The sequence below is a fragment of the Furipterus horrens genome, unplaced genomic scaffold, assembly GCF_987537825.1.
Source record: "Furipterus horrens unplaced genomic scaffold, mFurHor1.1.pri manual_scaffold_2, whole genome shotgun sequence".
Lineage (NCBI taxonomy): Eukaryota > Metazoa > Chordata > Mammalia > Chiroptera > Furipteridae > Furipterus > Furipterus horrens.
Window position 1 is genome coordinate 163,235,665 of NW_028327172.1, and position 20,031 is coordinate 163,255,695.

Sequence of the window (20,031 nt, forward strand, 5' to 3'; positions counted from 1 at the left end):
AAATAAAATAAAAAAAAGGCCTGGCAGCTAAGATGGTTGGAGTGTCTTCTCATGCACCAGAAGATTGTGGGATCTGATCCCCAGTGGGGGTACATGCCTGGTTGTGGGTTTCCTCCCCACTTGGGTTCCATATGGTCAGGGCACATACAGCAGATGACCTATTAATGTTTCTCTCTCTCCTCTCTCTTTTCCTCCTCCTCCTCTTCTTCTTTTCTCCTCCCCACTTCTCCCGCCCTTCCTCTCTCTATATAATTAATAAGCATATCCTTGGGTGAGAATTTTAAAAAATGGAGAGGACACAAATAAAAATCAGAAATGAAAGAGGAGAAGTAACAACTGATATAATCAAAATATAAATGATAATAAGGAAGTATTTCGAACAACTGTATGCCAATGACTAGCACAATATGGAAGAAATGGATAAACATACAATCTTCCAAAACTGAATCAAAAAGAAACAGAAAATCTGAACAGAATGATTATAACTAATAAAATTGAAGCAGTAACAACTACTGACATTGAAGCAGTAATCAAAATACTCCCAGCAAACAAAATTCCTGATCGAATGTCTTCACAGGTTAATTCTACCAAATATTCAAAGAACTAATACCTATACTTCTCAAACTATTCCAAAAAAATTCAAGAGGAGGGAAGACATCCAAGCTCATTTTACGGGGCCAGCATTATCCTAATTCTAAAACGAGATAAAGATGCTACAAAGAAAATTATAGACCAATATCACTGATGAACATAGATGCAAAAATCCTCAATAAAATATTAGCAAACCAAATCCAACAATACATTAAAAAGATCACAGACCATGAACAAGTGGAATTTATTCCAGAAATGCAAGGTTGCTACAATATCTTCAAAGCAATGAATGTGATACATCATATAAACAAAATGAAAGATAAACATCATATGATCATATCAATAGATGGATAACAAGATTTTGAGAAAATCTAGCACCCACTTACGATAAAAGCTCAGCAAGGTAGGAATGGAGGAAACATATCTCAACAAAATAAAGGCTGTATATGAAAAACCCACAGCTAACATCATACTCAAGGTGGAAAAACTAAAATCATTTACCTTAGGATCAGGAACAAGACAGGGATGTCCACTTTCACCACTCTTATTCAACACAGTACTGGAAGTCGGAGCCACAGCAATCAGACAAGAAGAAATACAAAGTATCCAAATTGGAAAGGAAGAAGTAAAATTGTCATTATCTGCAGATCACATGATACAGTTTATAGAGAAGCCTAATGATAACACCAAAAACCTGTTATAACTGATAAATGAATTCAGTAAAGTAGCAGGATACAAAATAAATATCCAGAAATAAGTTGCATTTTTATACACCAACAATGAATAATCAGGAAGGGAAAATAAAAAAACAATCCCACTCAAAAATAAAATACCTAGGAATAGTTATTCAAGGAGGTAAAAGACCTATACTCAAAAATTGTAAGACACTGAAGAAAGAAGTTGAAGAAGATACAAGCAAATGGAAGCATGTTTTTTTTTTATGGATAGAAAAATAAGGGACATCATTAATATGTCCATACTACCCAAAACAATATATCGATTCAACAGAATTCCTATCAAAATACCAATGGCGTATGTACTTTACAGAACTAGAACATAATCAATATTGAAATGGAACCACAAAAGACCCCAGTAACCACAGCAATCTTGAAAAAACAAGAATATAACTGGAGTTACCACGCTACCTGATATCAAACTATACTACAGGGCTAGAGTAATCCAAACAGCATGGTGCCCTGACTGGTTTGGCTCAGTGGGCTGGGCATCATCCCACAAACCAAAAGGTCACCAGTTTGATTCCTGGTAAGGGCACATGACTGGGTTGTGGGCCAAGTCCCCGGATGGGGGCGTGCAAGAGGCAATCAAGTGCTGTTTCTTATCCTCTTTCTTCCTCCCTTCCCCTCTCTCTAAAAAATAAATAAAATCTCAAAACAGCATGGCACTGGCATAAAAAAAGACCAAAAATGAATGAAACAAAATAAGAGAGCCCAGAAATAAACCCACACTTATACCGATCTATTAATATTTGACATAAGAGGCAAAAATATACAATAAGGTAAAGATAGTCTATTCAATAAATGGTGTTAGGAAAACTGGACAGATGTAAGAAAAATAAAACCAGCTCACCTTCTTACATCATATACAAGAATAAAATGAAAATGGATGAAAGACTTAAATGTAAGACTCAAAATCACAAAACTAGAAGAAAACATAGACAGTAACATCTCAGACATTTCTCTTATCAATATTTTTTGATATATCTTCTCAGAGAAGGGAAACAAAAGAAAAAAAAATGCAACCATCAACAAAATTAAAAACAACCCACTGAATGGAAAAAGGTATTCTCCAATAATACATCTGATAAGGAATTAATATTCAAAATTTATAAAGAACCGATACAATTCAACACTGAAAGAAAAAATGGGCAAAGGACCTGGATAGACACTTCTCCAGAGAGGACAGACATACAGATGGCCAAGAGACATATGAAAAGATGCTCAATGTCACTATTCATCAGAGAAATGCAAATTAAAACCACAATGAGATTTCACCTCACACCTAGTTATTCTGATGTTAGTAGAATGGCTATCATCATAAATCCACAATGACAAGTGCTGGTGAGGATATGGAGAAAATAGAACCCACATGTACTGTTGGTGGGAATGCAGATTTGCATAGCCATTATGGAAAACAGTATAGAGGATTCTCAAAAAAATTAATGGAACTACATTTTAACCCAGTGATTCAACTTCTGGGAATGTATCTGAAAGAACCTAAAACATTAAATCGAAACAATATATGCACCCCTATGTTCATTACAATGTTATTTACAACAGCCAAGAAATGGAAGCAACCCCAGTGCCCATCAATAGATGAGTGGATAAAAGAGCTTGTGGAACAGTTCCTGTTCAGTTAGCTTAGCTGGTTAGGGTATTGTCCCAGTACACCAAGGATGTGGGTTTAATTTCAGGTCAGGGCACAATCGGTCGGCAGCCGTCCGTCTCGAGAGACGATGGTGTAGCTTCTTAAGAGTCTATCTGCACCGCCGAGAATGGCTGTGCAGTCCGACTTGGGAGTGACACGGTATCTGTCTCCTCCCATGTTGAATCGACATCTTGCGATGTCGCTGGAGTGTCCTCTCCTGTGAAGCTGAAGCTACAGAGCCTGGGCAGGGTGATATGGAGGGTCTGCTGTTGCCCATGCAGCAGACCCCCCCTCTCTTCGCAGCTGAAGGATCCAAGGGAAAGACGGAGTCAATACAGCTTGGAGTCAATACAGCAGGGCACAATAAGCAACCAATTAATATATAAATAAGTAGGACAACAAATCAATGTTTCTTTCTGTCTCTGTCTCTGTTTCTCTGTCTCTGTCTCTCTCTCTCTCTCTCCCCACCCCCACTTCCACCCCAACCCTTCCTCTTTCTTAAAAATATAATCAATAAACTAAGCTCCTCTGAATCCCGAAACTCTATCAAATCTATTTTCATGTCTTTGGTGTCTGGCACATAGAGAAGTTTAATAAATATTAATCAAATGACCTGTTATTACAAATCAACAATAGAAATTTGTTTACATTAAAGGGGTAATTAAAGCAAATATTATTTCCTCAGCCTTTGATCAGCAATAAGGAGACACAGTTCTTTACCAAAGAAACCTAAATATTTTGCCTATTTTGAAACATTAAGATTTCTCAATTAGTTCTCATGTATGTGTTATTCAGTTATCCTGAAATATTGAATATTTTCTGGGGATGATGGCAGTAAGTGACAGAAAATAAGGTACCCATCATTCTTCAATATAAAATAAAATTCATCATAAAGAAGATGTAGTCATACATATGACATACTCAGCCATAAAGAAGAAAGAAATCTTACCATTTGTGACAACATGGACAGACATAGAGGGTATTATGCTAAGTGGACTAAGTCAAAGACAAATACCATATAATTTCATTTCTATGTGGAGTGTGAAGAACAAAATAAATGAACAAACAAAACAGAAATAGCCCTGGCTGGGTAGCTCAGTCAGTTAGAGCATCATCCCGATATATCAAGGTTGTGGGTTTGATCCCTAGTCAGGGCACCTACAAGAATCAATAAATGAATGCATAAATAAGTGGAACAACAAATCAATGTTTATGCTTCTTTCTCTCTCTCTCTATTCCTCTCTCTCCCCATTTCCCCTTCCTCTATCCCTAAAAAGAAAAATCAATAATAAATAAATAAACAAATAAATAAAACAAAGACAAACACAGAAACAGATTTAGATGCAGTGAACAAACTGACAATTGCCATAATGGAGGGAGTTTGGTGTGGGGTGCAGGGGTGAAAAAGGTGAAAGGATTAAGAAGTACAGATTGCCCTGGCTGGCGTGGCTCAGTGGATTAAGCACTGGCCTGCAAACCAAAAGGTCGCCAGTTCGATTCCCAGTCAGGGCGCAGGCCTGGTTGCAGGCCACATCCCCAGTTAGGGTCATATGAGAGGCAACCAACTGATGTTTCTTTCACACATCGATGTTTCTCTCTGTCTCCCTCCCTCCTGCTCTCTCTAAAATCAAATAAATAAAATCTTAAAAAAAAAAAAGAAAAAAAGAAGTACAGATTGGTAGTTTCAGAACAGTCACTGCAATGTAAAGCACAGCATAAGGAATATACTCAATAATACTGTAACAACTATGCATGGTGCCAGATGGGTACTAGACTTACTGGGGGGGCATCACTTCATAAATTGTATGTCTAACCTATGCTATATAACTGAAATAGATATAAAATATATTCTATTGAATGTCAACTATAATTGAAAAAGATAAAATTGATCATTTTCCAAAATCATAAATAAGTATTCAAAATAAGGCAATTCCCAATATTCCTATAAGTCACATAATTATATATATGCACATATGAATCAAGTAATTGTAACTGAAAGCATTTTAATGTGGTGCAAAGAGCATTTGGTATAGAACCACAATAAATCAACTAAGACAAAACTCTTTGTCATTTGAAGTTTTGAAACATTTAACAATTTCATAACCACCTAAAACACCCACTGGTTTCATGAGGGTTTGGTTAACATGCAATGTTTGTGTTTCCTTATATGTAGGCAAACAAGCTCTCACAACCTTTAGAAAGTGTGTAACTGGTTCAACTTTTATGGAAAGCATTTGAAAATATCAAAATTTAAAAAACTTCTGACTCAAAAATTCTCCTCTTAGGAATTTTTCCATCAGACTTGCACATGATGAGATTTTTTAATGTTTCCTTGACCAATCTCCATTGAATGTCATATAGTACATTCTCAGTTAATGCAAGACAGAAGTAGAATTTGGAATCAGTCTGACTGGAGAGAGAGAGAAAGAGAAAGAGAGAGAGAGAGTGAGTTTTAATTTTTATTTACTGATTTGAGAGAGAGAGGGACGAAAGGGAGAGAGAAACATCGATTTGTTGTTCCACTTATTTATTCACTAATTAGTTGATTCTTGTATTTATCCTGACCAGGGATCAGACCCACAACCTTGGCATATCAGGACAATACTCTAACCAACTGAGCTACCCTACCAGGGCAGATTTTATGTTCTAAACCACTACAATGTACTGCATCAGGGGAAGTGATTCAAGTATTTATAAGTACATAAAAATATATGTATAGGGATACTCACTGCAGCTTTATTTAAACAGATGTTCATTCAATAAGGATTCATAAAATATAGTTATTCAGTTCAATAGAATACTATCTTTTGTGCTGATATAGAAAAATCTCTAAGACATTAAGTGGTGGGCACAGAGTTTAAGCAACTTGCCCAAAGTTTTCTGCTCTTTTTAAAAAATCATTTTCATTTTCAATTATAGTTGATATACACTATTATATTAGTTTCAGGAATCACCACAGTGATTAGACATTACATAACTTACTAAGTGATCATCGCAATCAATCTCACACCCATCTGACACCATACATAGTCACTAGATTATTACTGACTATACTCCCTATGCTGTACTTTACATCCCCATGACTATTCTGTAACAACGGATTTGTCCTTTTTAATCCATTCACCTGCTTTTGGGTGTCAGAATATACAAGTAGTAAATAAGTCAGAGACACAGAACGGGGTGAGAATTCAGAAGACTTATTTTTCATTTTATATTTTTCTATACAGTCAGATTTTAGCAAGTGCATATATAACATAACATCTCTGATACATTCACTAAGCTAGCACAATTTTTCTCTTTGGCTTGTCTTACAATTGGAAGCAAAGCAAAGGAGGAGCCATCAAGGGTACATATAATTGTGGCTCTTGCATATGTAAGAAACAATTTGCAAACACCTCAACTGATTTTTACCCTGCTGTGTTATGTCCTCATGAGCTGGAATGCACTAGAGAGGGCTAGAGACGTCTGTTTTCTAATTCCAGCCCTCTGACTTTGTGTTTGTGGTCATCTTAATCTCCCGTCCATCAACTGAAAAAATAGAAGGGCTTAGAGCTAATGGAGTCTTAGTTCAATGGATCTAGTTCTAGTCTTCTAACACCACAGCATATACTGCAATCTTTTGCTTGATCTGAGGTAAAGACAAGATCTAAATCAGCAAGGCTAACTGAAAGCCTGCACAGTTTAACAACTGAACCTAGGCACATGGGAACTACTAAACACTCATCAATTCTGGGCTCAATCAATTATTTGATTCCCAGGGTCAGCACCTTATTCTCATGTATGATGAAAACCCTTACTCTGGTAAATACAAAATTTATGATGTTTGAAAATACCAAGAATCTCAGAGAAAGACTATACGAATTATTTGAAGACTGAAATATCTTAGCTGAAAATTACTTTAAAAATTTTTTTAAAAATATATTTATTGATTTTAGAGCGAAGAAAGGAAAGAGAAACATCGATATGAGAGAGGAACATCAGTTGGTTCCCTCCCATTCGTGCCCTAACCAGGGATTAAACCTGCGACTTAGGTATGTGCCCTGACCAGGAATTGAACCCCCAACCTTTTGTTCCAACCAACTGAGTCACACTGACCAGAGCTGGAAACTACTTTTTTAAAAATTAATTAATTTATTTATTTTTAGACAGAGGGGAGGGATGGGAGAAAGAGAGGGAAAGAAATATCAATGTGTGGTTGAGTCTCAGGCACCCCCAACTGGAGACCTGGCCTGCAACCCAGGCATGTGCCCTGACTGGGAATCAAACCAGTGACACTATGGTTTATAAGCCAGTGCTCAATCCACTAAGCCACACCAGCCAGGGCTGGAAACTACTTTTTAACACAAAACACTTAGCTATTCTTTGACCTCTACTTCAAAGTAAATTAGCACATGTAGACATTCCTGAGTGTCTGAAACAACATAGCAACTGTACTTATGAGTATTTCCTAAGAATGAATACCTCATGATTTTTGGTGTCTTTTAGCAGTGTGTATTATTTTAATTATAAAATAGAAAAGGAGCTTCTCACCTGATGTCCACACATGAGACTCTGAGAGGCCATCATGATGGCTTTCATTCCTGAGGCACAAACTTTGTTGATAGTGGTGCATGGAGTAGAAATAGGTAAGCCTAAAACCAATATATATAAGTCATACTTTTGAAAAACAGAAATACCCTTCAAACACAACTAACTGTAGAGTTAAAATTAATAGTGTATTAAACTATAATCTGCAACATTACTTCTACCAATACAAGTCTATAAATGTTAATTTATATTATGCATTGAACATTTTATTTAAGCTGAAATGAACTCCATTTTTCCATCTTAAACATTTTAAGTGTAAAAGCAAGAATGTATTCCTAGTACCTGCACCCAGTACTGCTTGCCTTGTAGGGGCTTGTCCTTCACCTCCTTGTAGAACATTGCCCATGTATGCTTCTTTCACTTCTTCTTTTGGTATCCCTTAAAAAAAAAAAAAAAAAATCAAAACAGCATTTCCATATTTTATTCAATTTAATAATTAGTGATTACCTAGTAAGGTACATGGCATTACATAACAGGAATTGTTTATTTTTCTTGCCAGTTTTCGAATTTCGTTCCTAACTCTATAATACAAAGACTTCTTTAAAACAGAATTCATTTCTATGTATTACATATATAATGTATGCAAAGTAAGTATCTGTTCCATTGAATCACTGCCCATTGAACACAAAAAGCAAAGCAACTACTGACCTGCCTTTGCAATGGCTCCCTGAATGGCAATGGAGCCAAGCTTAGTGGCTGGCAGGGAGGAAAGGCTGCCTAGAAAGGATCCAATGGGTGTTCTTGTGGCACTTGCTATGACCACTTCCTGGTAAGACAGAAGATGATAAAAATTTTATTTAAATATTTTACCCAAATCATCTTTTAATAAATAAACCTAATTCATAGATATTATTACCTAGGAAAAAGACTTTTTACGAATGACTAATTACTAATCACAGATTAAAATAATCTCCATCTCTGAATAGCAGTAAAACTAATCCATTTAATGCTGGTACTTAATGATTTAAGATCTAATAGAAAATCTAAGACAAATCCACTCTAAAATAGGCATTGGTCTTTCTCAATTCTCCACAGGAGGTTTGAAACGAGAAGCTTAAATTTAAATTCTACTCCCCAGTCAAAATTTAAGAAATGGTAACTTTATCCTTGTTAATTGCATAATAAACAACCTAACCAAAGGGCTTCCTTACTGAAGGAAACTCTGGACTAGTGATCGATATCTGTAGGGCTACACCACAGCCATAATTTCTTAAATGATTAATAAGATAATATTAATATGAAATTTAAGAAAAAGTAGACAAAAGCTTTCAAATATTATAAAACACTATTGTGACAATTCTCTCCTCACAACTCCTTCCACATTCCCATTTTAAGTCCATAAATAAATAATTTTTCCCTAGATTTTTGGTAGAGGACTATTACTGAGTGGCCCTCATGAAACACAGAGATGACCCCCTCACCGAGCACCAGGTGATGGTCCTTCCTAACACACGGCCTGGCTCAGTCCCTTTCTTCTAGTATCTTTAAGGGGCATCTGGAATGTGTAATATACAATATAATGAGGGTCCCCGAGAGGAAAGGAAGAGTACTGCTCAGTTTTTGAGAGGTGTTTTTACAGCAGAAAAAGAGAAAGAAGCAGAAATTACACAGGGCACTAAATTAAAAATTCTTTATGCTAAGTTGGGAGTATTTCAATAATTAGCTATTTGTAACCATTGCATCATCCCGAGCTGACTCTTTCATATACACAGATCATAAAAATACGTATTTTTTATTAACTATATTTTCTTTAAATTCTTTAATTAAAGCATAATTTAAATTTACACTTACATTTAAAGCAGGTTTTGACACATAACTTCGCTCCACATATCTTATTACCTGTAATATAAATATTTATAATGTTATGATGTAAAAAATATTAATGTATGTCATCTTATACCTCTCAGTGATGAGCTTATGGTGATTTCTCTGTTTCTTTATACTTCTTTTTCCAAGATTTCTAGTTAGCATATATCAGTGTTACACTGAGAAAAAAAATTACTTTGTAATATACTTTTCTGATTAACTGTTCATTAGAAATATGTTTATCGAAATCGCTAATGTAGATTTAAGTTAAATCTTTAAGTTCTAAATTAAGTAATTTAAAAGTACTACAAGAAAATATCCTCATGGCTGAAAAGAGTATTTAAGTAAAACTTGCTATTTCTCCCCATCCACTCCTAACAATTGTTTCTGATTTATGCAAGGAATACACACCTCACATTAATATGGTCTATATTACCAGATAAATTCTTTTTTAAGAAAGAAAAGAGTAAATATTTTGCCCCTACATCTCAGTTTTTCCCACACAGTTCTTAGGAACAAATGCCAAGAAGAACGAATTCTAAAAACACAGGTTACATACAGTTCAGAGACCTGAAGTTGGACAATTTATAGGACAAATAACAAAGAAAAATTTTTGTCCTCTGAGGTCAGAAAGCATAACTATTCAGCCCTGGCTGGTGTGGCTAGTGGACTGAGCACCAAAATGTGAACCGAAAGGTTGCCTGTTCGATTCCCAGTTAAGGCACATGCCTGGGTTGTAGGCCAGGTCTCTGGTGGAGGGGAGTGCAAGAGGCAACCGATCAAGGTTTCTCTTACACATCGAAGTTTCTCTCCCTCTCTTTCTCCCTTCCTTCCTCTCTAAAAATAAATACGTAAAATCTATAAAAAAAGTATAACCATTCAAACATGACAACTCATATTTAGAACATAATCTTGTTAATTATGTACAAACATATCTCACAGAGTAATAAAACAAGTCTACGAAACATTAAAAACTTTAACCGAAGACCTTAGCTTTTCACAGATTAAACAAGCTTTGTCCTGACTCAATGCAAATAATATTTGACAAATACTGGTTATAAATAGAGATAACCAAAAGGTATTCCCACAAAATTGATTTTTCTAATGTTCACATGAGAATAGATCATGAAATGGCAGCTTAAAGACAGACTATTTTGCTAGGTTGTGGAAGAACAGAATTTACTTAAGGCAATCTTTTCTCTAATGTTAGTATGATGGAAAAGTCACTCTTATGTAGAAAGTTCACATAACTTTGCTGTAAGAAATAAATAATTTAGTCCTGATTTGATTGAAAAGTATCACAATATTCAAGGGAACCCCTACTCTGAAGAGATACCTTTATGAGCCTTTGCGAGGGAGAGGTGACTATTTGATAATTTACTTGCTCAATAAACATGCTAAGATCACTTACCTCACAGAGGCACTATGGGGAATTTGAGATCTGTAAAATATGGTCCCTATACTCAAGCAGCATTATAATCTAGTAAGGGAGAAATCTGAAAGTTATCTCTACATACCCCTAAGGCAGAATATGGTAAGAACTGTAAGGGACATAATAAGTATGCCATCTCCAGGGTTCAGAGGAGAAAGATTACTTGGCATTGTGCAATGGACATCAAACACCCATGTTTGATGTTCATGGGATTCCCCTGAAATGCTTCAGGCAGGAGTTCTACATATAAACACAATAGAGATCACCAACATATTACTTGTTAATACCAGATTAGCCTGTTTGTACAGACCTTAAAGAAAAATTTATCTGTCATCTCTATCAATATTTGTACCACTGAGAGCCGTGTCATTAGACTAGCAATGTTTGTGCTTTTACTCTCCTAAACTTCACATGTCTGCCCACATGATAGTGTACATAAAGGCCCAGGCCAACACACATCTGCACTGAGTAGGCAAGGCCCAAGTGCATCTGCTTACTGGATGTACTTCTCAGTATCAGCTGTGTAAAAACAAGTGCACCCTTCATGTGTCATATAATTTGGGCTGCTGCTTATATAACCTATTAATCATGAAGAATTCTAACATATTATCTGTGATCCAATTTTGAATTAAAAGTTCTTACTTGTAATAAGCATGACAGTCATTGCTATCCAAGTCAAAAGGGTCTGTAATGGACAGCCCTAAGCACATACAACCTGACTCCCATCCTCCCATTGACCAGAGCTGACAGGACCAAGAATGGAATAGACTTTGACCTACACTGGCACCCTGAGAGACTGGGTCAACTAGGTGAAGGTGAGAGGTCACTAGGGGCTAGAGCTAGTCAGCACCATGGCAAGCAAATGCCATGTCAAAGCAGAGGCTACAGCAAAGAGAAAAGTCATTTGTAAGCAGAGAAGCAAAGGAATGGAACACATGCACTCAGAGAAGAGGAGGAAGATGACCACGGCACACTACAAGAGACAAAAGAATTCTTTGCTTAGTGATATTCTAGTTAGGCTTTCTGCAAAGCCAGTTGCACTTAATTTTCTCTCCATGGATGTCTGAGGGCTTGCCTATTGTATATCTTCCACTTAGCTATTTTGGAATGGGGTGTTATTCCTTGCAATCAAAAGCCCTTTCAAGCAATGTTGACTCTTCTCTAAAGTTTATGGTTCCACTTAATTAAAGTTCCCTGGTCTCTTCACTCTGCCATAGATGCCACCTCCAGTTGCCTGAAGATTTCACAACTTTAGTGATCCCTTCCCTTTCCCCTACATCATTCATCCTCTTTGCTCCATACAAACAGGCTCTGGTTCCTCCCACCTAAAAAAAAAAAAATTTCCTTGAACCTACGTTTCCAGTGAACTCTCACCTCATTTCTTAGCTCCCTTGTACAACTGTAAGTTCTCCAATTTCTATTTCCTTATCCTCACCTCCCATTTATCCTTCAACCCCCTCCAATCTGGCTTTTATCTATACTATTGTTGGTTCTGAGCAAGGTCTAGCAAAATCCAGTAAGCACTATAATCACCTCTTGACAAGACTGAACTAACTTTTTTTTCTTTGGTAAATATGCACAGTAATTAAGAGTCAGGGCTTACCTTGGTTTTTCCAAATACGCTTCATGGGCTATTGAGAAAATGAAGTGAGGTAACATATGTAAGCAACTATGCAAACCCTCCTTTTTCTTGGCTTCTATTTTAACACAATCTTGAGGTTCCCCTCATACCTTCCTAGTTATTTCTGTCTCCTTTGCTGTCCCATCCTCCTCCTCCCAACCTCTAAGTACTGGAACATCCCAGAACTTTGTTATAGGTCTCTTTTAACTTTGCCACTTCACTGTTTCCTTAATCTAGTCCATGGCTTTAAACAGCATTTATGTCCTCTCAGTTCACCTCCAGACTCATACAAGGTCTGCCCAGAAAAAGTCCGGCCATTGTTAATATAACAAGAACAGTTTGCACAATGTCAGTGTAACCCGGCAGCCAAAGAGGGTGGGCTGGAATGTGCATGTGTGAACAATGACAACTTCATTGTACTAGTCAGTGGGAGCACTAGATACCACTGAGTGAGCATATGTACTGTGTGGCTGTCGCATTCAAAATGACCAAGTGAATCACTACCAATAAAAGAGATGTAAATTAAATCACAATGAGATACCACCTCACACCTGTCAGAATGGTCAACATTAACAAATCAACAAACAACAAGTGCTGGTGAGGATGTGGAGAATAGGGAACCCTAGTGCACTGCAGTGGGAATGTAGACTGGTGCAGCCGCTGTGCAAAACAGTATGGAATTTCCTCAAAAAACTAAAAATGGAACTGTTTTTTGATCCAGCAATACTCGTCGTCGTCGGCAGCCGTCCGTCTCAAGAGACGATGGTGTAGCTTCTTAAGAGTCTATCTGCACCGCCGAGAATGGTTGTGCAGTCCAACTCGGGAGTGACTCGGTATCCGTCTCCTCCCGTGTTGAATCGACATCTTGCGATGACGCTGGAGTGTCCTCTCCAGTGAAGCTGAAGCTACAGAGCCTGGGCAGGGTGATATGGAGGGTCTGCTGTTGCCCATGCAGCAGACCCCCCCTCTCTTCGCAGCTGAAGGATCCAAGCGAAAGACGGAGTCAATACAGCTTGGCTTCAGGTGCGCCGCAGGAGTTGCCGGTGTTGACTACAACGTCAAACCGCCTTAGGGACTCCGGCTCCGGATTTTCTGTCGGGGTTTACTCCCTTAGCTCTTCCCCTGAAGAGGTATGCCGCAAGGCAGCGGAGGTTTTTTGGAGTCAGAGTTTTCCTTCTCTGATGTATCCTGACTGGAAGATCGAACCAGCGACACTTAGCTCGCAGGCCGACGCTCAATCCAAAATGCTATAATATATATAAAGATATGACCATGTCTTATCCATAATGAGTCTGATAAATAATAGCCATTATTTCTACAACTGAAGTTAGGGGAATACTGAGGCAGAAGTCAGTATGATTAGGAGCATTGGGAAAGGGTCTGAGAGATGCCTCGGAATCTGGGTCTTGGCTGAGAAGTAGGCATTTTTTGAGTGTGGTATTGCTACAGGTGCAGGTATGACAAAAGACCTACTCCATTAGTCCTGCCTAGACCTCACAGCAATACTACTGCTGTGATTATACCCTAAGAACCCTGAAACACAATTCAAAAGAACCTATGCACCCCTATGTTCATAGCAACATTATTTACAATAGCCAAATGATGGAAACAGCCTAAGTGCCCATCAATAAATGAGTGGATCAAAAAATTGTGGGACATTTATACAATGGAATACTACGAAGCAGAAAGAAGGCAGCAGGGATGAACTGGAGAGTATTATGCTAAGTGAAATAAGCCAGGTGGTGAAGGACAAATACCAATGATCTCACCTATAAGGGGAGATCAAAACAAATGAGCAAAATGGAACCGGAGACATGGAAATAAGGAACAAACTAACAGTGACCAGAGGGGAGCAAGAAAGGGTATAAGGGAGGAAAGACAGGGAAGGGTCTAGTCAAGGAACAAGTATAAAGGACCCATGGCCATGAACAACAGGGTGGGAACTGACTGTGGAAATGGGGGTGTGGGTGGAGCAAGGGAGAGCAAGGGGGGAATAATTGGGACAACTGTAATTAAGAACAATAAAACAAAATAAGTTTTAAAATGACTGAGTGAGTAGAGCAACGAATCTGCACCAAATTTTGCATTACGCTTGAACATTCCTCCATCGAAACTATGTGGATGATTCAGAAGGCTGCAGCTGTTTGCAACTGGTGATTGGCAGCTTCATCACAGAAATATACGTGCTCATGCATCACGTCTTGTGCAGTTTTGTAGCAAAACATTAAATCACCAGGTGACCCATCCCCCCTACAGCCCAGATTTGGTGCCCTGTGACTTCTGGCTTTTCCCAAAACTAAAATTGCCTTTGAAAGGGAAGAGATTTCAGACTGTCGATGAGATTCAGGAAAATACGATGAGGCAGCTGATGGTGACTGGGAGAACTGTGTGAGGTCCCAAGGTGCCTACTTTGAAGGGGACTGAAGCCTCATTGTCCTATGTACAATGTTTATTGTACCTTTTTCAATAAATGTCTCTGTTTTTCATATTACATGGCTGGATACCTTTTGGACAGGTCTTGTATATCCAAGTGCTGACTTGATAGCTTCAATTTAATGACCAAATCATGGCTACCCCTAGAAAATTTCTACTCCTAGAAAACTAGTTTATTCTCAGTACTACCCCCCTCAGGGCATTGCATCACAATTTACCTGGGTGCTCAAGCCAAAATATTAGGACTCACCCATCATCTTTCCTTAAAACCCAGATACTCAATCACATATACTGTCAATACTGTGTCCAAAATACACCTAAGTTCTTCCACTTTGCTTCATCTCCACTACTGTCATTTAATTCCAGCCACCACCTCTTACTACTGTAATAGACTTCTACCTCATTTCCTGCTTTCTGACTTCCCTTCCAAACCATCCAGTTTTTAAAATGTAAATTGGATCACATTACTCCCCTGAGTAAAACCCTTTGATGGCTTTCCATTGCCCTTGGAATAATATCCAAATTCCTCGCCTTACCCTACAAGGTCTTGCATGATCTGGCTCCCGATATTCTTTCCAAAGTCATGTCACTCTTGCTACATCAGCCACACCAGCCTCCTCCTTCTTCTGAACCCATTCCCACCTTAAGATCTTGCAGTGTGCCTTTGCCAGTAAGTCCTTCCTCAGTTCTTCATGGCTGGTTCATTTTCACTTCTTAGTTCTCAACTCAAAAGACACATCTCCCAGAGTAGTTCTCCCTAGTTACTCTACCTAAAGTTGCCTTCCCTTATTTCAACATGTTTACTTTCTTCAAAGCACCTCTCATACTGTGTAAATATGGGGTTCACATCAATTCCTGAGAGCAGAGCTGTCACTTGGCACTGTGCCTACTATGCATTAAATACCTCAGGAATGAAGGACAAAATCATAGCACAATCATCTTTAAAGGAAAGCTCAGCTGTAATGCCCCATCTGGAAACCTCACCTGACTGTGCCAGGCAGAGGTGGGAAATCCCATCCCAGCGTCCACAGCACCCTGTGCACACTCTAATTTTTCCTCAGTGACCCCTACAGAACTGTGAGTTCCAAGAAGAGATTGATTTTATTTTCTATCCCAGAGATAGCAGGAGATGCTGTACAAATATTTGAACAAAGTCTGACGCTTAATAGTAACTCAAAACCATTTCAGGCAAGGTAAACACTTTATGAAGCCACAAAATGGGATAATGAGCTAGCAGGAGGGCATATTTGACATGGGATGGTCAAAAAAGAGTTCTCTGGACATGTCACTGGAGCTGCTAATAAATATTAGAGTCTGCTTTGGGAAAAACTAGGGAAAGAGCATCTGAGGCACAGGGAAGTACTAGGAAAAAGTCCCTGAATTAGGAGCAAGATTGGCACATACCAAGTGTAGAGAGCAGACTAGTATAGCAGGAGCCACACACTCAGGAAAGCACAGCCAGAGCTGAGTTTGGGCTGGAATAGTAAGCAGGGACCCCACAGGCCAGGAGGAGGTGTCTGGATTCTGGTCTGTGCAATGAAAACCCACTGAAGGCTCTTTTGTTATTAAAAGATCACTCTGGCCACAATGTCGGCAGCCGTCCGTCTCGAGAGACGATGGTGTAGCTTCTTAAGAGTCTATCTGCACCGCCGAGAATGGCTGTGCAGTCCGACTCGGGAGTGACACGGTATCTGTCTCCTCCCGTGTTGAATCGACATCTTGCGATGACGCTGGAGTGTCCTCTCCAGTGAAGCTGAAGCTACAGAGCCTGGGCAGGGTGATATGGAGGGTCTGCTGTTGCCCATGCAGCAGACCCCCCCTCTCTTCGCAGCTGAAGGGTCCAAGGGAAAGACGGAGTCAATACAGCTTGGCTTCAGGTGCGCCGCAGGAGTTGCCCGTGTTGACTACAACGTCAAACCGCCTTAGGGACTCCGGCTCCGGATTTTCTGTCGGGGTTTACTCCCTTAGCCTTTCCCCTGAAGAGGTATGCCGCAAGGCAGCGGAGGTTTTTTGGAATCAGAGTTTTCCTTCTCTGGCTGGCCACAGTGTAGAGAACTGATTATAGAGGAGCAGGAGATGAAAAAGGAGGTGCCCAGGCAAGAGCTCATGTGGCTAGTGCCAGAGAGGTCACAAGAAGGCTGGATACAAATGGATGGATTTGGAATATATTTTAAAGCAGTGATTTTCAACTTTTTTCTTCTCATGGCACACATAAACTAGTTACTGAATTCTGCAGGACATCGAATAATATATTTTTTGACAATTTGACAAAAAATAGGTATGACTTTGATTAATTTGCACCAAACAGCTATTGTTGTGTTGGCTGTTGTCATATTTTTATTTGACAATCTAAGGGAAAAGAGGTCAGTGTCTCTGACTAAAGAGTCACACAGGTTTTAAAATTTTTTGTGGCATACCAGTTGAAAATTGCTGTTTTAGAGGTAGAACCAGCCAATGGTACCATTATTCTTGTTTTACAGGTAAGGAAACTAAAAGTACAGTCAGGTCAAGTTCCATTCCACAAAATGGCACTGAATATTGGAAATCCTGTCAAATCAAACAGATTTCCATGGTTAGTGAATGGTCATTGAATTCAAGTAACCATAATAGGCAGACCTTGTTTTGTTACACAGCAGTTAGAAATGAGTGGTGGGAGGAAGGGGGACACCAATGTTGTGGACTCAAGACAAATAGTTGACAGTTTCAGTTTACCATCCTTGTTAGCAAAATTTCCATTGCGGTTTTAGCCACCGTACCTTGTATGGGCAGTCAAGGAGAATCATGGGAAACAGCATGAACAGAAGAAACTCAAGTTATTTCACCAAAGTATCTGTCAATCAATAAAGAACCCCTTTCCTATGCTAATACAATCACACCTGTACTTAAGGCAGCAGATTCAGGAGACTCCCGCCCTTCTTGCCCCTCTCACAAGCCTGTTCTACCCCTTGAGGACATACTAATAAAACTCTTACTTATTTACTTATCCACTTTCATCTGGCCAATTGTAATTCTTTGCTGTGTCTGGTAGAAGAACTGAGCTCCAGTAATATCTTTTGGTGCCGTGACTCAGATCGCTGCATAGTGTAAATCTCTTCCATCACAATTTTCCTTGCACCACGTCACCACAGATCCTTGATCTTTTCGTACTCTTTTACGTTGCCTGGGCCCTCTTCAAGGTCAGATTGCAGAGCTACCGTTTTTGGTTTTACTGAGACCTTTCTCCCTCTCAAGAAATTGCCGCTCCCCAGGGGGCACAGGTTGAGCATTTAGAAGCCACTAGGGTGCTTGCCTCTAGAAGAGTCCCATGAAAGGATAAGCTGGTAATGGACCTGAGAAGAGACACTAAGTATCCCGCCAGCCACAAGCAAACATGCATACCAGGAGGAACATTGCAGAAGCAATCCCACTCCCACCCCTGCAGCACTTCCCCTACTTATGTTTAATTCTTGAGAGGAGTAGGCAAGATTTTAACCTTCAGCAGAAGATTCTGACCTTTCTAAGCTCCTTTCCTCCAAGATGCTTTCTTGTTCAGTCAGCCTTATTCATGACTCCTCATTTTTCCTTTTAGATCTAGATTTTCCTGTTGCCTTTTGGACACTCTAATTACACCTTTACCCTCTCTGATAACAAAGGGGAACAATTTTTAACATAATTCCTGTTGAGTTTGATTTTCCAGCTGTTTTAGACTTAAATAGGCATGCTGACTTCAAAACTGCAGTTAGTTTTCTTCTATTGTGTTAAGTTTTTCTGTACAGCTTATCTTAATGTGACCACTCTAGGCTGGATAGAGGCTGGATCCAGGGAAGCACTAGTACTCTCCTATGGGCTGAGAGACAACTTCCCTCAAGTGGGGAGGGGTGGAGGACGACCTTGGAGACCACTGACAGGTTCATACTTGTCTAGGCTACACAGTTACACAAGAGACAGTGTGATGAGAGGTTGTGTGCCACTCTGTATAGTGAATCGTATTTCGAAGTGTAGTCCGAGTTCTTGTTTGTATATAAGGAGTTAGAAGAATTTATTGTTTTATTTACAAACATACTTATTTCCTTCCCTTCAGATCATGTCTGCCTCTGCTATTTCTCGTTTTAAATGCCTAAACAATCCTGATTCATTTTGTTCTATCTGTGGCAGTTTCACCATTCCCAATCAAAGGACAAACATCAGCACATTTGTCAGGCAAGCCTATTTTGCATATTTTATTTATTTTTATTTTAATTTTTAAGTACATTTTATTATGTTGTTATAGTAGTTCCAATATTTTTCCACTTTGCTCCCCTCTGACCAGTACCCCACTTCCTTCCAGCAATCCCACCCCTCTTAGTTCATGTCCATGGGTTGTGCATATAAGTTCTTTGGCTTCATCCTTTCCTATATTATTAACAATCCCCTGTCTATTTTGTACCAACCAATTATGATTCTTAATCCCTGCACCATTTCCCCATTTCTCCCCCTCCCCACTCCCAGCTGATAACCCCCAAATGATCCCCATACTTATGATTCTGTTCCTATTCTGATTTGCTTAGTTGGACTTTGTTTTTATTTTTTAGATTCAGTTGTTGATAGTTGTGAGTTTGTTGTTATTTTAGTGCTCATAGTTATGATCTTTTTCTTAAGTAAGTCCCTTTGACATTTCATATAATAATGGCTTGGCGATGATGAACTTCTTTAGCTTCACCTTGTCTGGGAAGTACTTCATCTGCCCTTCCATTCCAAATGATAGCTTTACTGGATAGGGTAATCTTGGTTGTAGGTTACATTTCATCACATTGAATACTGCTTGCCAGTGCCTTCCTGCCTGCAAAATGTCCTCTGAGAAATCAGCTGATAGTCCTATAGGCACCCCTCTGTAGGCAACTCTTCGCCTCTTTCTTGCTGCCCCCAGGACTCTGTCTTTATCTTTCACCTTTGGCATCTCAATCATGATGCAACCTGGTGTGGTCCCCTCTGGGTCCAGCTCACCAGGGGCCCTCCGTGCTTCCTGGACCTGTATGTCCATCTTCTTTGCAAAATTTGGGAAGTTTTCCTCATTTTTTTTCAATTCCTGCTTCCTCATTCTGCACTGGTTGACTGTTTTTTTCTTCTACCTTATGTTCTAAATCATTGATTTGAACCCCAGTTTCCTTCCCTTCACCACTGGTTTTGTGTGGGTTTTCCTTCTTTTCATTTAGCATAG

The 20,031-nt window shown here is 39.0% G+C and overlaps 1 protein-coding gene across 1 annotated transcript in view; it reads right to left on the reverse strand.

The window, feature by feature from the left end:
- The window catches only part of LOC150019853 (acetyl-CoA acetyltransferase, mitochondrial), a 52,877-nt gene that overhangs the window by 18,927 nt on the left and 13,919 nt on the right, over positions 1-20,031 (reverse strand). The window contains exons 2-5 of the mRNA XM_090266711.1: positions 9,355-9,402; positions 8,212-8,329; positions 7,846-7,941; positions 7,507-7,607 (exon numbers count right to left, since the gene is read on the reverse strand). Of these exons, the coding sequence (XP_090122837.1) occupies positions 7,507-7,607; positions 7,846-7,941; positions 8,212-8,329; positions 9,355-9,402 (363 nt within the window). The remainder of the gene's footprint in view (positions 1-7,506; positions 7,608-7,845; positions 7,942-8,211; positions 8,330-9,354; positions 9,403-20,031) is intronic.